This window comes from Amphibalanus amphitrite, unplaced genomic scaffold (genome assembly GCF_019059575.1).
Source record: "Amphibalanus amphitrite isolate SeventyFive unplaced genomic scaffold, NRLGWU_Aamphi_draft 001026F_arrow, whole genome shotgun sequence".
Taxonomy (NCBI): domain Eukaryota; kingdom Metazoa; phylum Arthropoda; class Thecostraca; order Balanomorpha; family Balanidae; genus Amphibalanus; species Amphibalanus amphitrite.
Window position 1 is genome coordinate 190,904 of NW_024882520.1, and position 18,292 is coordinate 209,195.

The window sequence follows — 18,292 nt, forward strand, 5'->3', positions numbered from 1 at the left end:
TAATATGTAAGTCAAATTCAAGCATGGCAGTTCTACCACAGGAACCATTTGAAATCTATGCCATTTAACCCCAGCACTTGGGGAGAAGTGTTCGGATAGATTACAGGCAGGACCAAAAAGCACGCAGTAGCCCAAGACCTTATAATTGGGTAGCATCGGCTCCCTCTCGTCAAGGGGTTCGATAGCACTCTTTTTTTCTTCAAAACTAAGTTCGGTGGGCGGCCGAACGGCTGGGGGTCTAATCGAGCCCCCCTCCCCTTCTTACGTCAGCGGCTGTGAAAATGCCATTACCAGCTGTTGAAACATGGCAGTTGCTTTTGCATGAGTGCACGAAAGGGTTTTAGGTACGTGATACGTGAAAGGTTCTACATGAAAATTGAGATACCTACACCAGCTTATCAAATTGTGCTCACTGTGGTGCGCTCGGTTTTACCTTGACTAGTCTTTGAATTCTGGGGTGAAACAGACCAGCCAAGAGACCTGTTCCATAAGGAGAGCCACTAATGCTAAAGAGATGAGGGATGAGGTTTCCAGAGACCTTCATTACCTCCCAAAGGGGGTGCCCCGCCATTTGCCAATCCCTGCTGTAGTTGTTACGATTGGAGGGTGAATATGAGAACGATGCAGGTCGTGCCAGCTCGATCATGACGAACACAATGGTGCCGACATCACAGCTCTACTGCCATTTTTGACGAAGTTAATCAACAAGGACCGGAATCCAACCTGGGGCATTTCACCTGCAGAGGTCGTCGGACCTGAGACCCTTTCACTCAATTTTTTTTTTTCAACGGTGCATGCGCTCGTTTTTTCCGCGAAGCTCTTGGTAAGAAAATCCATCAGAAAGTGTGATCAAATAACGGCTGGTGACCTTCCATGACCTAGCATGACCTTTTGAGTGACCACCGATGACATGACCACTGACGGCTAGCCATTAGCTGCACCCTGCCCGTTGCATATGGATCAGGTGGTGATGTCATGATTCTGAAATTATATAGCAGTTTTGGCGCACTTGTCAGAGCAGAAGACATTCCCACTTTTCCTCCATGACTATTTGATGGTGAAGCCATAAAGCTGACCAGACGTAAGATCGAAAATTTGAAAGTACGAAACGTAAGAATAGTTGGCACTGCTACTCATACCTAAGCAATTCGCAGCTTGTAGGAAACCAGCTTTGAGTTGGCAAGACTGCAAATTTTGATTTAGACTTTAGAGGCAAGGATGCTTGAAAAGGTGATCGATCTTAGGTGTCCTAGGATAAGTTTGGAAACGGGATGCACCATTCGATGTGTTTTGGGCTTTGCCAAGTTTCGCGGCGTTACGTGCCTCGTTTTTTTTTTTTTGCATACACGATCAGTATCTACTTTTGGGATTTTCGGTCAGGCAAGGTCCCCGTCCCCCCCTATCGAAAACCCGTGGCGCCGCCCCTGGTTGCAACGTTGCAACAGCCGTAGAAGTATTGCGTAGGTCAGTAGTGCATAGCGGATCAAGACTGCCTGGCCTAGGCACAAGTATTTGAAGCGTAGTATCATCTTGACATCCGTCTGGGCTGCAACCTGCACACCTCGATCTCGGTAAGCTGACTTTGCATTCGTGAAATGATGTCAAGAAATCAAAATGAAAAGAGAGGTTCACCACATTCTCATGACTAATTTTGTTTTTGTATATTGAGTTCAAATAGGACCCTTCTTGGTGCATTATTTGGCAACTTAGCAATCTTTGTAATATTGGGTCTTGGCACACCTAAAAAGTTTAACTCAAACTGGGTGGTGGCCACAGTTGGCACAGAAGAGTGTACCATCCATCAGTTGGGCAAACTAGACCTCTGGAATCAAAATATGGAGGCATCAATAGTCACACTTCCTTACATCTCTAAACTCCTCCAAGAGCAAGATAGAGGAGGTTGGAGCTATCTATAGGAATATTGGTTGGAGCAGGGCCCTCCTTGGCTTTTTAGGGGCTAGAGCTGCCACTGATATATGGCCTTGTGCCACTGGAACAGGGAAGCAATCTTGGAGGAGTTTAGAGGTGTTAGGAAGTGTGACTGGAACAGACCCAATAATTTGATTCTGGTGGGAGGAGCCATGTCCATTTATGGACATGGAATCAATTTTTTATTCATTTTGGTAGGTACCTGTAGTACCTACCTTTTTGACTTTAAATGTATTATTACGGTGGATAAAAGGCCCATCATGACTGATATTTTTGTTTAAATAGGTAGAAAAAAGCAGTACCCATGCAAAAAGTATTACCTCCAAACTAAGAAATTGTTGCTACTTGCTTTGGCCTTGTGAATGGCAAAAAGTCAGAGCCACCCTCCATCACGTAAAAACTGTCTTGAGAGAATCACACTGTAGCTACCTGTTATTTTTGTATCATGAATAACATACGTAACAAGTAGTATTCAGTGGCATATCTAAGGGGGGTCCTGGGGGTCCTTGAACCCCCCCCCCCTCCCTGGAGCCTAAAAAAATTAACTCTGAACAAAATGAAATGACTTTGAGGGCCCTCTTGACCACTTCCCATTTTTTTGCATACTGAAAAAGTATTGGGGGAACTCTTTTAGGGACCATTTGAGGACTATCAGAGGGCGCCTTTAGGCAAATGGGGGACCTTGTGAAGTAAACATAGGGCCCTTTGGAATGAACAGGATCCTCTCAGGCACACAGAGGGTCCTTTCAGGCACATTGAGGGCCCTCTCAGGCACAGAGGGCAATCTCAGGCACAGAGGGCCCTGTCAGGCACAGAAACAGAAAATATATAATAATAGCTCATTTCTGAAATGATATCTTTTTCTTCACAGGCTTTCACAACATGGATCCATCCAGGGAAATTCCAAGTGAATCATTTGAGCAGGCTGAGGGCTCAAAACTAGCCAGAAAAATGAAGGAGTCTCCTTTTATGGTGGCAGGTAAGCCAAAAGGCACATTAATTTCACATGCCTTGACCTGAAGAGGAGTACACATTAGATGCTATAAACCTACCAAGGGAATGCAATGTGAACTAAAAACTAATAGAAAAACTTTACACTACTGAATATTTTTTTCCTTTTATCACAGTACGTCTAGGTCATCAGCATAAATAAGAAAAAAATCATACATTTTTAGTTATTGACCTAGCATCTTCACTATAGTAGAATCGAAGATTTCACATTAAATGAGTGTGGATGATTATAAAAAAAAAAACATAAAGACCTGAATTTTTCAGCAGCATTGAAAACTGCGAATAAACAGTGGTGAATGGTAGTGGTGTGTTGACTGCCACCAAACTTTTTCACAATCGATGCTTTGCTTGGTCGCAGGTTTGGCTGGTCTGGTTGGCGTGGTTGGCTACAACCTGTACCACTTGCGGCATAAGCCCAAGGACATGAAGCTGTCGGTGTACCTGATCCACATGCGGGTGGGCGCTCAGGGCTTTGTTGTCAGTTGTTTGACGCTAGGCGTTTGCTACCAAATGTACCAAGAACACATGAAGCCGAAAATCGCCCAATGGAGGGAAGCCAGCAAGAGCAAATGAACATTCGCTTGTGTGCCATTCTTCAATAGAGCTTTATGTCTGTTACGCATCTAACTACTCGTAGATTCTGTCATGCTTTGTGATTGTTGAATTTGAGGCAACCTTAATGTTGCTTATTTGTATTGTGCTTGTTTGCTGATGATATTAAACCAGGAAGTAAGCTTACGTACGCTGACGATTGCCAACCGCAATATGTCATGATTACATTCAACTGCATTTTGAGGTACCTCACTGGCTATATTTGTCATTTTCATCGCACGGGTGTCGGGTAGGTACATGATTTTACAAATTATCAAATTTCATGTCATTCTGATTGCGGGCCATGGCACGGTTTTACGTGGATTTATATTTATTCAGTGCTTAGTGCATGCTTCGTTGGCTTTTTGTTTCGTAACCGCAGGTTATTTGAAAACCAGTCAAACAGTTTTCGTTAAAATTGTGTGTTTCTATTGCAAAACAACCGGAGCAGTCCGTCACCGGGCTATACTTTCCTACCAGGTTCATCGGGTTGTGCAATCCGAACTACAAACGCTTCTGTGCTGCTGTGACCTCAGTGATGCACCGGTCGCTCCAGGGATTGATTTTACTCTGAAATGGCCGATACATGTCCAAATGATGAGACCAACGACGCTATGAAAGCTCTGGTCCACGACTGATGCATACGTAATACATGTCCAACATAAGCTATGAGGATGTCTCATATGGTTCCTGCATTAGTAAACGGCATCTTATGTGCAAATTAGTTGTGATTTCTACAAAATGAACCAACAAACCCAGCTGATGATCGGAGCCGTACGTATGTGCGCGTGTTTAAGCTTGGAATGAACAGGGAGGGGGCGGACTACAGTGGTCATCGGCGTTGAAATGAACAGCCCCGAAGTCGTGGCTAGGGGAGCAAGCAAAAAAAAAATGCTCCATCGATGTAGTTTGAAGTCAGGCGTTTAGCCGATTTCTACTTGACAGCTGACACGAAGCGATCTTTAGACCTTCCCCTCGACCTAGTAACCTATCATGTTGGAAGGGACTGAGGGAGTTTCGGATAGGTGACTCATCTGGAAATATTTGGACGACCTCTCGGACCCCGACCCAACATGTAGAACTGTCGGCCCGCTGGCGAGTGCAGACCGATGTCGGCTCACAGCCGTATTCTGTCATCTGCAAAATCCCGCGGTGCAGATGGCGCTCTAGGTCAGACGGCGAAACAAACCACCGCCTCTGGCGTCCGAGTGTATTGGTCGCCGACTGGAGTTAGTGCAAGGCGTGCGATCACTCATCGGATCTCGACAAAACATTTCTGGACGGACGGCGGGGCGTCGACACGATCCACCCCGCCGCCCGCTCGAGTACAAAGGCCACAACAACCTCTAAGGTCACTTGAGTGTGGGTCAGCCCACCGGAGAGGCACACAGCGGCCGCCACTGGCCTGCCGGCTGATCCCGACTCTTTGGTGCATCTGCGGCCACTGGCTGGGAGCCGGCAACTAATAACGCTACGGCGCGGCGTGAGGACGGAAACCGATGGACGCGGTGAGTAACGGAGGAAGGAGGAGCGGATCCAAAACCCGGCGGAACGGCGCTCGATCGGGCGCCATCGTGTTACTTTATGGAAGCGGAATATATCCAAGGACCAAAAACCCAACGGAATGACGCCGGCATCGGGCCCTGGTGCCGACCGTGTTTGCCAGCAGAGGTGGAAAGAGGAAAACGATGGATAATACAAGTCACTTGAGGAAACGCCACGAAATAAGAAATCTAAAACTAGACCAACATCTCACCTTACGTACGTGGGTCTGAGCAACCCACCTTGTGTAAAAATACAAGTAAAAATAAACTATTTGAACTCTTTGAGAGCATGGAAAACAATGCGCCAACATCCATACTGGTGTCCTTTGATCAGATCCCTACGACTAGTGAGTCCCGCGACGGGTGCGACTCGGGTTTGTACGACTGCACTCGGTATCAGCTGCCACCTGTTGACACAATCACCAACTGCTACTTCCGCTGGCGCTCGACCGCCGCCAGCGCCTCTTTGAGAGCCTCCTCGAAACTGCTGTTCCCCGCCGGAGATCTGACGGAAAGAAAACAACGATTGAAGGAAACGGAAACAATTTCCAGGTGATCTGTTCATAAATCTAGCAAACGAGAAAGCTGAGTGCTGCGAGTTCAAATATGAACCGGTGTTGGTGAACACAACGAGAAACGGCCTTCCCAAAAGCAGAAAAGTTGAAATAAGGTGTTCCACAAGCGAGTCGAACTGACGTAGGTCTAGTGTTCGTTCTTGGTAGGTTCCTACGGGTACCTACACCAGCTACCAATGGGCCCCTGCTGTAAAGTACCCACAGCTGCAGTGACCGAGTACTACGATTGTTATCACCGTGAACGCGGCACTTACTTGTTGCGCTTGCCGGCGCCCTGGCCGTGCAGCCTCCTTAGCTGGTCGACGGCCTCCAGTGACATGGTGTGGTCGCCGAACCACTGCACCCATACCTGCGATGGATCGCACGCCTGTCCGAGGTAGCGGATGGTAGTCAGCGGAGCGGTCAGCGATAATCAGCCGCAGGTGGGCGTGTCGTTCAGCAAGCATGGGATGGGTTTGATTAATATTGTACGCTCTCATAAACATCAAAATACTATTAAAAGGATTACATCATGCTCAGCTGGCCTTAGCCTCCATTCATTTGAGGGAGGTATTCCTTGATCGAAATATTGATCACTTAGTTGAAGAAGACGCACGCCAGCTGCACTCATCCATCTTGAACAAAAACCTTTGTGCTAAAATTAACTTAACGTAAGTTGCACGCAGCGTTCGTGACCGAGTTGGTGCGCTCACTTGCCTGTACGTCGGTGCGCTCGATCACCTGGCCCGGCCAGGAGCAGAGTCCGTGGTGAGAGCCCCAGACCATGTCACCGGTACTGAACGGCGGATCACACTCGTCATCTGTCGGAGCGCCGGGAAACGTTAGTTCAGAGGCGAGCCGGCAGGGGCGGTCTGGCGTCGACTAGGCGACTGAGAGCAAGGTCGATAGACGGTCAGAAGATGGCGTTGAAATTGAACTAAATTAATCAAATACGGGGATTCATACCTCTACAGCAGCCTAGAGCCTTGCTCCATTAAGAGCATGCTAGTGACTGCATAATAACTATGTAAATTTAAAATTGATGCCTTACCGGCACCACAAACTGAAACAATCAGGTCCAAGTTTACGCGGTGACATACCTTCGGCGGTCTGCCTGGGTCGTTTTGCCGGTCGCGGCGGCTCGTCGGCTGGCTCGCCGGTGGAGCTGACGGGTTCGTCCCGCGCACCCGGTGAGCTGCCCGGCCCGCCGCCGCCGCCGCCGTCCGGCGAGCCGCGGTCCGAGGTGCTCGAGTCGGCCGCCATGCGCGTCTGGTGTTCGGCTGTCGGCGGCGGCGGCGGCGGCGCGGACAGCGAGCTCTGGCACTGGTCACCCAGCACAGACACCACCTGCAGGAGCTGGCCGCCGGCCTGCACGCCAGCCACGGAGGTGGACAGCAGCGGGCCGCCGACGCTCTGAATGAACAGCTGGCCGCCGGCGCCGGGCAGCAGCAGCGGCTGCAGAAAGTTCACTCCGCCCGCCTGGCCGCCGCTCAGCACCATCGGAGCCTGTTTGCCGGCGCCGGCCGCCGCGCCGCCTCCGCCGCCGCCGGGCAGCAGCAGCGTCTGCAGTCCGGCCTGCTGCTGCTGCTGCTGCTGGGAGCGCTGCGGGGCGGCCGGCCCGCCGGCGGTCTGGCGGCGCCGCCTCCTGCGGCCGGCTGGCGTCTGGTCGGTCGGCTCGGCCTGCTGCGGCCGCAGCAGCGCCCCGCCGGCCGACACCACCAGCGGAGGCTGCATCTGGAACGCGTTCACGTACTGCAGCATCGGCTGGAACGGCTGCGTGAGGATCAGCTGTCCGGAGGGTAGGAGGATCTGCCCGGCCGGCAGCGACTGCATCAGCGGCACCTCGGCGTCCCCGCTCACCACCGTCTGCTGTGCCTGAGTCGCCGCCGGGCCGGGCGCACTGGTGGAGGCCGGCGCCGCCTCCGCCCGCGTCTGTGTGTCCCCGGCTGAGCTGACGACTGCCTCTCCAGTCCGCTCAGCCTCCGACTCAGCCGGAGTCGACAGCGACTCGGAACGACTGGACTCTGCTGACTCGGCCGGCTGCGGTGCTGCCTCCGACTCCGGGGCCGGTGACTCTGACTCCGCGCTGTCGGCAGGCTGCTCGGTCGGCTGAGTCGCCTGCTCAGCAGAGTCGGCGGCGGCGGTCGGCGGGTCGCCTGCCGTGCAGTCGGGCGCGGGGGCCCGGTCGGGCGCCGCCCCCGGGGACTCAGCCGGCGCCGGAGTCTCCGGTGGCGCGTGCTTGCCGACGCGGGCCGGCAGGGGCACTGTGCTGGGGATGGGCACCTCGGCCGGTACCGGACTTAATCCCTCCTGCATGGTGTCGTTGAGCAGCTGGGTCTGGTGCGCCAGGTAGCCGCTGGGATCGTCCATGAAGGAAGGCGAGTCGCCGCCGGCACCCGGCAGCTGGCGCACCTCCACGTTGGGACAGGGCGAGGCGCGCCGTCGGCCGCGGCCGGCCGCCCGCCGCCGCCTCAGCTCGTCCCAGTGCGCCCGCAGCAGGTGGGGAGGTGGAGCCGCCGGCGCCGGCAGCCGACCCGTGGTCACGGCCGGCCACCGCGGCCCGGCGGGCGTCACCACCGGGCCCGGCTGGTACTGCGGCTGGTGCGGCTGCCGGCCGGGGTGGTACAGCTGCTGCTGGGACTGCTGGTACGCCTGCTGCTGCTGCTGCTGCTGATGCTGATGCTGCTGATGGTAGCCCATCTGCTCCATCGCCTGCGCGGCAAACGGTAACGAGTTAACATCCCAGTCAGCCTGTATTCGCCGTAAGTCATTATCATTCCGTCCTAATTCTTCAGTAACCCTCACAGGAACACAAAAATGCAGCTAATCAGGCGGTCGCTATTCAATCGCCCCATTACGCGGGAATAGCCGCTGAAGCAGTTCAAGGCCGGACCCGCACTCGTCTATGATGGAGCGGCGACAATGTCGAGCGGCTTCCGGCCGGCGCGCCGTAATAAGCGCGCGCTCCGATTACGGCGTGTCCCCGCGACAGTGGCGCCCCGGCCCGCGGCGGGAGCCGCATTACGGCCGGATTATGGCTGATAGCTAATCCCAAAAACAATGAAGCGATCATCGTAAAACATGGAGGCCGCCGGAAGCGTCGGGACACGACAGGGGTGGACGCTGGTCCGGCGCCGGGGGACTGAGAGGGCGCTGAGGGTGGCACGGTACTGAGTGTGGACGGGCGGTTCAAAATAACCAGTTGAAGTCGATTGCAGGCACGGTGGTTTAAAGGATGAGCCGGTGTCGCATTGCCACCCACCTGAAGCATCTGGTCACGGAAGAAGGGGTTGTTGTGCGGGTTACATCGCTGCTCCTGGAAGGTGGGAGGAACATCTGCCGGCAAAGAAACACAACATTCCATCAATGAGCATCAACTCACAGTCAACTTACAGCCGTAGCGGGCGTAATGTAAAGATGTGTACTTCCACGCCTAGGTAGGGGTGTTAGAACACCTTTGTGGTTAGGTGGAAGCAACACACTGACAAGTTGCTGAACGAGAGCAAAGCATCACGAAACGCGCGCCAGTAGTTTTCTTTCGTAGATTCGGTCACCATACGTGTGTACAAAAGGTAGGACGAAGGCTTGTCTGTGTTACTTCAGTCATAGTTCACTAGCGTGACTATAAAGCCAAGTTTACTAGCGTGACCATAAGTGCACAGTTGTCCCCGGTCGGATTTTTTGTTATAACACGCGCCGTGCGTAGCGGCCGTTAGTGCCGGCGGCCGGAGCTGGGCTCCCGGTTTTTGTCACCGTCTGGTGTCCAAACAGCTGTGTTTGAACGGGCCGCCGCCGGTGGCACACCTGTCCCGGCCCGGCGACACGGCGCGTACCCCGTCCGTCCCCCCGCTGGCGTCACGCGCCGCGACACACACCCCCGCGTCACGCGCACGCAGCGCCGCCGCCGCCTCCCCCGCGGCCGCCCAATCGATGTCTCCGGCGGCGCTGACCTTTTCCGGTGGCGCGGCGCAGCTGTAGCTCAGCCCGTTTCCGGCGGTGGTTGCACGTCTTGGTGGTCTCACTGGGACTGACGGCGCCGCCCGGGGGGACCGCTCCGACAGCGCCGCTCCGCGGCCTGGTGATCACCTGTAAGGTCGGGGTCACCAGTGGTCACCACTAACCACTAACCATTGTCCAGGGTTTAGATCCAGTACAATGGAAAGGAAGAAACGGTACATGCAGGGTGTGAAGACATCAATGGTTCAACACGAACACAGAGCGGTGCAAAGGACGAGAATCCTTCATCTCAGCATGGAACGCGCAAACATAGAAGAAAACACTATTTAAGCTGGCGTAGAACAACCGGATAAGTGCCCATTATAAATCATCAACAAATACTGCATAGGTATGCATTGCTTGCCGTTAATTGCTTAATCATGTAACTAATAATACGGATATAAATACTGTAACGCAACAGAAAGTGAGCATAGTAGGTTCTCGGGACTATATAACTAGTTAGTAGGATGGTACGTAAATTCGAAACCAGATGTGTTTGCTGAGTAGGTATGACCCGGCATTTAAAGCATGACTACAGCGCAGCTCTCGCCAGTTTGTGGCGCACTGGTTTTGTCCATTGAACCCGTTCGCCAGCGTCCTTTCCTCGGTTCAACGAGCCGAAGCACCTACTATACCTCACGCATCATCGTCTGTCAACAAACCGCCAGCGGACTGCCGAGCTGCTGGAGCCGCGTACAGCGTATGTGTGCGTGCCTTGTGGCCAATACTGGCAGCGGGTCAGCCCAGCCCCATCCGGCTGGTGTCCCCTGGTCCGGCGAGGTTCGTGAAGGAGAGAACCGCGATCGCCCGTCGTGCTAGCAACGATGTCCCAGTATATGGGAATGAGAGCGGGGTTCGATGTCGATAAAAGTTAAAACAGCGAATGAAACGGGTTGGAGATGACTCAGTGAGGGGGGGGGGGGTCAGCAATTCAATCAGGCAGCTGAATTCATCGTTAGATCCGTTGAAACCGGGCCTAAACCCTTCTCAACACATTGCTTTGAAGAAAAAACACGCTTGATTAGCAACGCCGTCCCAAAGCCAGCCTCAGTGTAAGAATATTATGCACATTAAGAAATGCACACCATAAACACTCGCGTTTTATCAGTCATCTCAGCTCCGCTGCACACAATTACGCCACTATTAACAGCTTAACTGCGTCACGCATTAGCTGGATACGAAGCAAGCACTTCACTGGTCTGACTGCATCAAACCTCCAACTCGTTTAGCAGGAGCCGCCCGGACGCCTTCGCTCAGACCCAACACGACTGACAACATATTACAAAACAGTCGCTTGTTCAGCACCCACATCCACGATCAAAAACACGCCAACTGGAATAATTAGTTACACAACTGGCCGGCGAGAGGCCACAATCTCCCCCCCCCCCCCCCCCCCCCCCCCGCAGCAGAGCCGGGCATTGAAATGCGAGGGGTTCATCAGATAACCGGGCGGGCCGGGCCGACAGCCGAGCAGCCACGGCGGCGCTCCACCGCCCCACCTGGCTCCCGCCCGCCCGGCAGCCGCCACTCGGCCGACGTCGATCGCTATCGGCCCCACAGGCTCCACGGCGAGACGCCGCGACTCCGAAATACGGGTCACCGTTCGGCGTGTGTTGGGAGGCGGCGGTCGGAGCGGGCGGAGATAACGTCCCACGCGGCCGGACACACGTCCCGCGGGTGTCCCCGAGACGTCAGCCGTCCGGCGGCCGACAGCTCGGCCGCCAGCTCGGCCCCGACCGGTCCCCGTCCGATCTCCGATCGCCGCCGCCGGCCCTACACGCGGCCCATTTGTAAACAGCACGGTAGCCGGCGTCCACTACAAATGAGCGATATATCGGGACCGATCACAGATCTGCGGTCAGCGCCGATTCTGTGTTACGGGCGGCCCCACAGCCAGAGGATCGAACCGGTTCACAGACTGCCGCTGGTAGGCAGGAAAAGACTGAACCGCCGCTTGGTTTTAACCCAAAAATGACTTGAGTAATGGTCTGTTAACAGAAGTAGCGTAGTTTTTTTTTTTTTTTTACTTTGCCCCTCTATTTCTATTCTTTCACCAATCAGATTAATGTATTGCTTCAATGATGCGTTCATTCGGGAGATTTTTAATGATTTATCAACTCATTCTTGAAGCATGCTAAGCTCTCCTGATGACTACTGGGCTGAGATTGGGCCCAAGTTTTCTAGCCCAAGTTTCTCTAAGTTTTTGCAAAAGCATTCCTGGTTAAATATAGGGCGCATTATGCAATTGTTACAAGGATAATAGCGAAGCCTGCTAAGCGTTGTTGATAGTCAGTAGAGGTGGCAAAAGATGAAAATTTTGGGAACCAGACTCGAACCAGACCCGGCTGGATATTTCTGGAACCAGTCAGACCCGGTCTTAGTTGGAATCGGAACCAGTTGGACCCGTTCCCCAAAAGTCAATTAATACAAACTACTTGTAGGTATCGTTAGTTGCATCAAGTAAAACAGCCTATTTCCCACTGGGAATACTCACGAGCTATTGTGTGCAAAGAAACATTCACTCCATTCACTTCATATTTTGCAATAATGTGTAGTGTGCAATATGTATAGTTTATGGAAGGACCCGGTTGGACCCGACAGAAAATTTCCTGGAACCGGTCTGGACCCATATGGGTCCAGACTGGTTCTTTGGACCGGGTCCTCGGGTCCACATTTTGCCACCTCTAATAGTCAGTTAAGTCCGGCCACTGCCGGGTCGGGTCAGCTGTGGGCGACTTTACCTTCGGGTCGAAGTTGAACGACTTCTCCACGAGGATGGGGCACTCGAGGCCACACTTGCAGGTGCCGGCGGTGCGCAGGTACTGGCGCGCCTCCTCCCGGGAGGTGAGGCTCACTCCGCTCGGACTGAAACAGACACAGAGTGGAGCGTCAAGGTACGGCGGGGCGGCAACAGACAGAATAGAGAATAGAGACAGAATAGACAGAACAGAGTTCAACGGCGGAACTCGGAGTGCAAAACAGATACAGAGTTGAGAGTCAGGAAATACCAGGAGAACCGAGACTGGAGCAGACACAGAATGGGACGTCAGAGTTCAACGGGAGAATTCGGAGTGCAACAGACAGTGTGGAACGTCACGGTGTACCGGGACTGCAACAGACACACAGTGGAGCGCTACGATACACCGAGACAGCTCGATTGCTACAGACATAGGGCGAGGCGTCGGGGTACTGCGGTAGAATTCGGACTAGAGCAGACAGAGTGGCGCGTCAGGATACAGCGGCATTGCAACAACCACAAGTGGAGCATCAGGGATACACCAGGATAACACGCTCGACGGAACCAACTGACACAAAGCTACACCAAACAAACACACCCTCGGCAGATAATCCCTACCGAAGCAATTCCGGATAAACTCCCTTAGCACTAACGAACACCGGAGGATGATAGTTTCTGTAGTACACGCCTTTCAGTGCAGCAGCCGTGGCGGCCCGATCCTGGCTCAGCCGCCGCCACCCCTCTCAGCCGGGTGGAGTAACCAAGCCACCTCCCTTTGGGCGGACAGTCCAGACACCTCCCCTGTCTGCCCTATCGGGTCAATTAGCGTCCGATGGGCGGTCTGCGGCCGCGCGGTCCTGTGAAAGTGGCTCGCCGGGGCGGCACTGGGGCCATTAGGGGCCGTCAGGAGCCGGTCGGCTCGTCTGCCGGTGGTCGGCTCAGCAGCAGTGAAACAGTGGCGAGCCAGTATCTGACAGCAGGCTGCCGCAAACACTATGTGGTCGGCGACAGTTAGTGGTTTGCGGTGCCGGGCAGAGCGACAGGCGGTAACGCCATCCCACTTCACATTATTTAGTGGCGTTGTGTTGTTATTACTCCTTACTGCTGACGATTAAGTCAGGTGATGTTGACCACGATTGCATCACTCTGATATAGTTTATCATTCACAGTGCACATGAGCAGCGTGTAATTATTGTGCACCAGGCAGTTATAGTCCCGGCATTACCGGCAGCCGGTCGGGAAACCCAGTCCATCGGTCAGCGGGCCTCCCACGGGTGGAGTGAGGCGACCTTTAGCCCGCACCATGTGGGAACACGGCTCCACCGCCGGCAGCCGGCCGCAGCCACAGCGGGTACCTACCCCCGCAGAACCGATGATCGGGGCAGGTGAGTCGACAGAGGCGTCCAGAGCAGTCTGGCGAGCCACCATCAGTGCCTTGGTGGTAGGGTAGCCGCCGACAGGGGCGGTGGCGGGAGCGGATGGGCGGCACATCCTCCGGTGACTGGTGCCGGTCCACGTCGACCGCACCCCGCCGACACAAACACGCACTCGCACACCGGCGCTACGGTCACGGTCCGACGGGCCCCGGCCGGCGATCGGCCGCCGCCCGACAGACCACGCCACGCCGGGAGGGCCGGGGCCCAGACCTGCACCGGGAAGAGACGGACGCTGGGAAGAGCCCAGTCTGCGCCAGGAGAAGCCCAGTCTGCCCAGACGGATAACACACGCCGCCTGGGAGAACTGGCGTGTCCTGACCGGGCGTCATGGCTCCGCGACAGGTCACAGCACCAGGCAGACGCGTCGGATACCCGCAGATTGTCAATACCGCAGCGGCCAGGCAAATCGCGACCGCCGCCCGCTATCGGGAGACCACGGAGGTTGGAGGATTGAAAAAAACGACGCACCTCTGACAGCGTCACCTGGGCCGACCGACAAGCATGCCTCCTAAATTAAGTGTGCGTGTTAAATATGAAGCTGCTGTCAACACTGCAATTGTCTTACATTTTCGACAGTAACCATGAAATAATTGTAATACTCATTGAACAATTCAAATTCAGTGCGTACCGAATCGATGTATAATTCAGTAACGGTACCTACGTAGGAAACGATTAACGATATCAGCACATGAATACCAAAGAGCTAACGCTACCATAGCGCGTCTGCTGTCTCATCAAGCGTTTTACATGACGAACGGCCTCCGCTGCTCAGCTGGCGTCCGTTTCAGTGTCATTACGGTTATGAAACTCAGCCTAATTGCTGTCCGGTTGCACACCGTGTCGGCTGCTCCCCTCCGGGCGCGCAGTAGCGCTGTCCTTGGTGTCACTGCGGGACGCTGAGTTATCGGCCGGTTAATGTGGCCCGGCGCCTCCCCAGCGGATGACGTTTACGCCCGTGTAGATAATTGGCCGGTGAAATTAATCGAGCTCCGTTGGCCGCGGTGGTTACAGCCGCGGGTGGGTTCCAGTGCCGCCGGCGGAGCGGTGACTGTTGGCGGAGTGGGCCCGGAGGCGAGTTACCTAAGTGTGGAACTACCCAGCGCCGAGCCGGCCGGATGACGTCACACCACGGCCAGTGCCGGCGCGGCGGCAGACTGGCCGAGATTGGCATGGTCTTAACTTGGCGAAGAGGCATCGGACGCCAAACTTCTGCTGCAGCTATTAATCACATTTCATGCGTTTCTTCCATGTGTATGAGCTATCAAGTCCTTCGAATACCTAATGTGTAGGTGAGGGTACCTGCATTTAGCAGTGTGTGCTATGCTATGTGGATGGGCACATCCGACAGTCGACACACTGCGCAATGGATTCCGATATTGCTTGGCTGATTCTGGCTTTGTGTCTTCGAACGAACCATTGAAAGGGAGGACGTCACTTTTAAAGGTTGTTAGGTGCACTCAAACGTTTTAAGATAAGCAACTGCTGTTTGAATTTCTGGCGAGGGTTGGTGGAACGCTCTGTTTACAAATGAGTATCTACCTACCTAGTACCTACCTGCAGTGGCAAATAACTGGGTCGCGGTCAGTTAGGCATGATTCACGAAGTCCCTTATCTTTTATTAGACTTATTAAGCCCAATGTGCAACATTTGCGTCTTTTCGCGTTGTATCGGGTAGCAAATGAGAAAATCTGCTTCTTCTCCACAGCCCTCAATTCAAGAGACCGTCCTTTTCCTTATCGCATCATTCCAGAACATAATTTTCAAACATGGGTATCTTCCCCACAAAAAAAAAACTGAAGCAGTTTCCTTCGGCTCCAATGCGCCGCTCGCCCAGGGAGACGGAAGTGTTATATTCTCGGCGGTCCAGTCTGCATTCTGCAGCACACTCAAACTTGGCGGACCCCCAGCGCACGACTGAACGATTCGTATTGTTGTTGTGAGTGACTGTGACAATTCACTGGTGGTTTCATAACATAACATAACATATATTACAATGTAACAACAGGCTACAGGAGCCCAACAAGGTAACAAGGATGAAATACACAGTGATGTACACATTCATGCACACTGAACAAGATTTACATGACAATGAATGCAATGAGTGTATCCTAACAATGAAACCTATCAGAGTTGTCTACGTCTTCAATGGTGTCAAAGACCGCACCACGCTCCGTAAAATACAAATCCACGTTATGTTTGAATTTGTTAAGGGAGGAACTATCAATAACCCAAGGAGGTAAGCTATTCCACATATCAATGACGCGGTTAGTAAAAAAGGATTGCCTTAAACGCGTTTTTGAAAATTTATTTACCAATTTACATCCATGTCCTCTTGTAGAGTTCGAGCTTATCGTGAATAAGCTCTTAAAATCTAGCTTATCAATACCTCTATAAATTTTGAACAATTCAATCAAATCACCTCTCACTCTCCGGTAATGGAGTGAAAACATATTTAACGAGACAAGCCTTTCTCTGTAAATCATCCCGCGAAAACCATGCACCATCCTAGTGGCCTTCCTCTGCACACGCTCTAGAGACTTGGCGTCTTTTTTAAAGGGCGAGTACCATGCCTGTGCACAATACTCTAAATGTGGACGAACAAGAGAACAATAAAGTTTTTTCATAACGTCTTTACTTTTATAATTAACGTTTCTATATATTACTCCCAACATTTTCAGAGACTTTTTACGGGCTTCTTGACATTGATGACTGAATTTTAGATCATTTGTTTCGGAATAATTAACAGGCGGCGCAGCCCAGTGCCTCTTACAATGAATTACAGTCAGACTTGTGCCGGGACCAAAAATCAAGATCCAGGATCCTCAAGGTCCCACGGCAAATTCAATTTTTAGAATCCAAGGTTTCCAAGGTCCCACGGCAAATTCAATTTCTAGAATCCAGGGTTTCCAAGGTCCCACGGCAAATTCAATTTCTAGAATCCAAGGTTTCCAAGGTCCCATGGCAAATTCAATTTCTAGAATCAAGGTTTCCAAGGTCCCACGGCAAATTCAATTTCTAGAATCCAAGGTTTCCAAGGTCCCACGGCAAATTCAATTTCTAGAATCCAAGGTTTCCAAGGTCCCATGGCAGGTATACATTGCAGGGTCCACAGTCCCCAAGGTCCCACGACAAGAATGCATTGCAGGATCCACAGTCCCTAGGGTCCCACGACAAGTGTGAATTTCAGGATCCACAGTCCCCAAGGTCCCATGACAAGTACACACTTCAGAGTTCAGGGTCCACAGTCCTCAAGGTCCCACGGCAAGAATACATCTCAGGATCCAAAGTATTCAGGGTCCCACAACAACAACTTAAACAAACTTACGTTCTGATGAGCAGACTTAGTTCTAAATATTCTGCCAACGGATGACCAGCAACATTGCAATTGAAAGGGGCAGAACCTATGCAAACCTGTGGGCTGTGGACTGTGGTGGTTTTATCATTAACCAACATAGGTAGGGGGAGCTTCAACACAAGTTAAAAATGAATCATAATATCAATCTCTCCTTCCTTAACCTGACAAATTCATAAAATTTAGGTAGGTAATAGGTACCTTGCAATTTGTATTGTCATGTACCTTTCAATTCAATCTTACCTGATCAGTAGGAATGTAGGATAGCACCTTACAGTCATTGAAGACAGACATTCAAGTATTCTTTCAGGCAATATAAAAAAAAAAAACAGAAATAAAACTTACAGGCTTCATAAAAACGCAAAAGTTGAATTGGATAGGTATATGCTTTCGATTTTCTGCACATTCAGTTACATAATACCGATAATACCTAGCCTAATACCTACCTGATAAAAACTCAAATATGTTCTAAGTCTTGTTTGCGCGAGCGCTCACAGAAAAACTGATCGACTAAGCCAATAGAATTAGAGTATCAGCGAGCGCAAACCTTACTTACTGTTCATTCACATTAGATTGAAGGCTCTGAACAAAATGCCATCTGATAATTTGTTCGTCAGACGCAGTGTATCAGATGGTTATTCGTCGGCACTCGGCAGATTTTCGTCTGACTTTTTCGTCTTGCATTTTTTCGTCTGTACGAATTGATTTGGTGCATTTTTCGTCTGAGCATTTTTCTGTCCGGCATTTTTTCGTCTGGACGAGGCGGAAAATGTCCTTATGAAAAAATGCGCGGACTTAAATATGCACCGACGAAGAAATGCATAGACGAAGTCACGAAAGTCTGCGGACGAAAATCTGCAGACGAAAAATTGTCCGACAAAAACCTGCTAAACGAAAAAGTTGAACTGTCATGGAATCATTGCTTATATTGCTCATTGCTCAATGGTGATTTGATGAATTGCAAAACAAATAAGTTTGACACTTAGGTCAGTGGGTAGCTTCCAAATAGCTTCAAGCCCGGCATATCACAACCATTATGTGAGGTGAGATTAGAAAAGAATTTTCCAAACCACCACTGTCCACTGTTTGACAGTTTCAGAATCCATAACATTGATGATGTAAAAAGCTACCAGGTCTCTTGT

The 18,292-nt window shown here is 52.0% G+C and overlaps 1 protein-coding gene and 1 long non-coding RNA gene across 3 annotated transcripts in view; one reads left to right on the top strand and one right to left on the bottom strand.

The window, feature by feature from the left end:
* The first annotated feature begins 1,426 nt into the window (after window positions 1-1,426).
* On the top strand, window positions 1,427-4,200 carry LOC122369333. Its single transcript, XR_006254390.1, has 3 exons — window positions 1,427-1,571; window positions 2,801-2,908; window positions 3,299-4,200. It is a non-coding gene; the product is annotated as an uncharacterized LOC122369333 (long non-coding RNA).
* Window positions 4,201-4,727: 527 nt separating this feature from the next.
* LOC122369332 (methyl-CpG-binding domain protein 6-like) overlaps window positions 4,728-18,292 on the bottom strand; it is a 38,111-nt gene continuing 24,546 nt past the window's right edge. For both annotated transcript variants that reach the window (XM_043344000.1, XM_043344001.1), the window contains exons 3-9: window positions 12,367-12,490; window positions 9,580-9,715; window positions 8,892-8,965; window positions 6,730-8,341; window positions 6,347-6,450; window positions 5,905-6,017; window positions 4,728-5,580 (exon numbers count right to left, since the gene is read on the bottom strand). In XM_043344000.1, coding sequence (XP_043199935.1) covers window positions 5,505-5,580; window positions 5,905-6,017; window positions 6,347-6,450; window positions 6,730-8,341; window positions 8,892-8,965; window positions 9,580-9,715; window positions 12,367-12,490 — 2,239 coding nt within the window. In that variant the 3' untranslated portion in view covers window positions 4,728-5,504. The remainder of the gene's footprint in view (window positions 5,581-5,904; window positions 6,018-6,346; window positions 6,451-6,729; window positions 8,342-8,891; window positions 8,966-9,579; window positions 9,716-12,366; window positions 12,491-18,292) is intronic.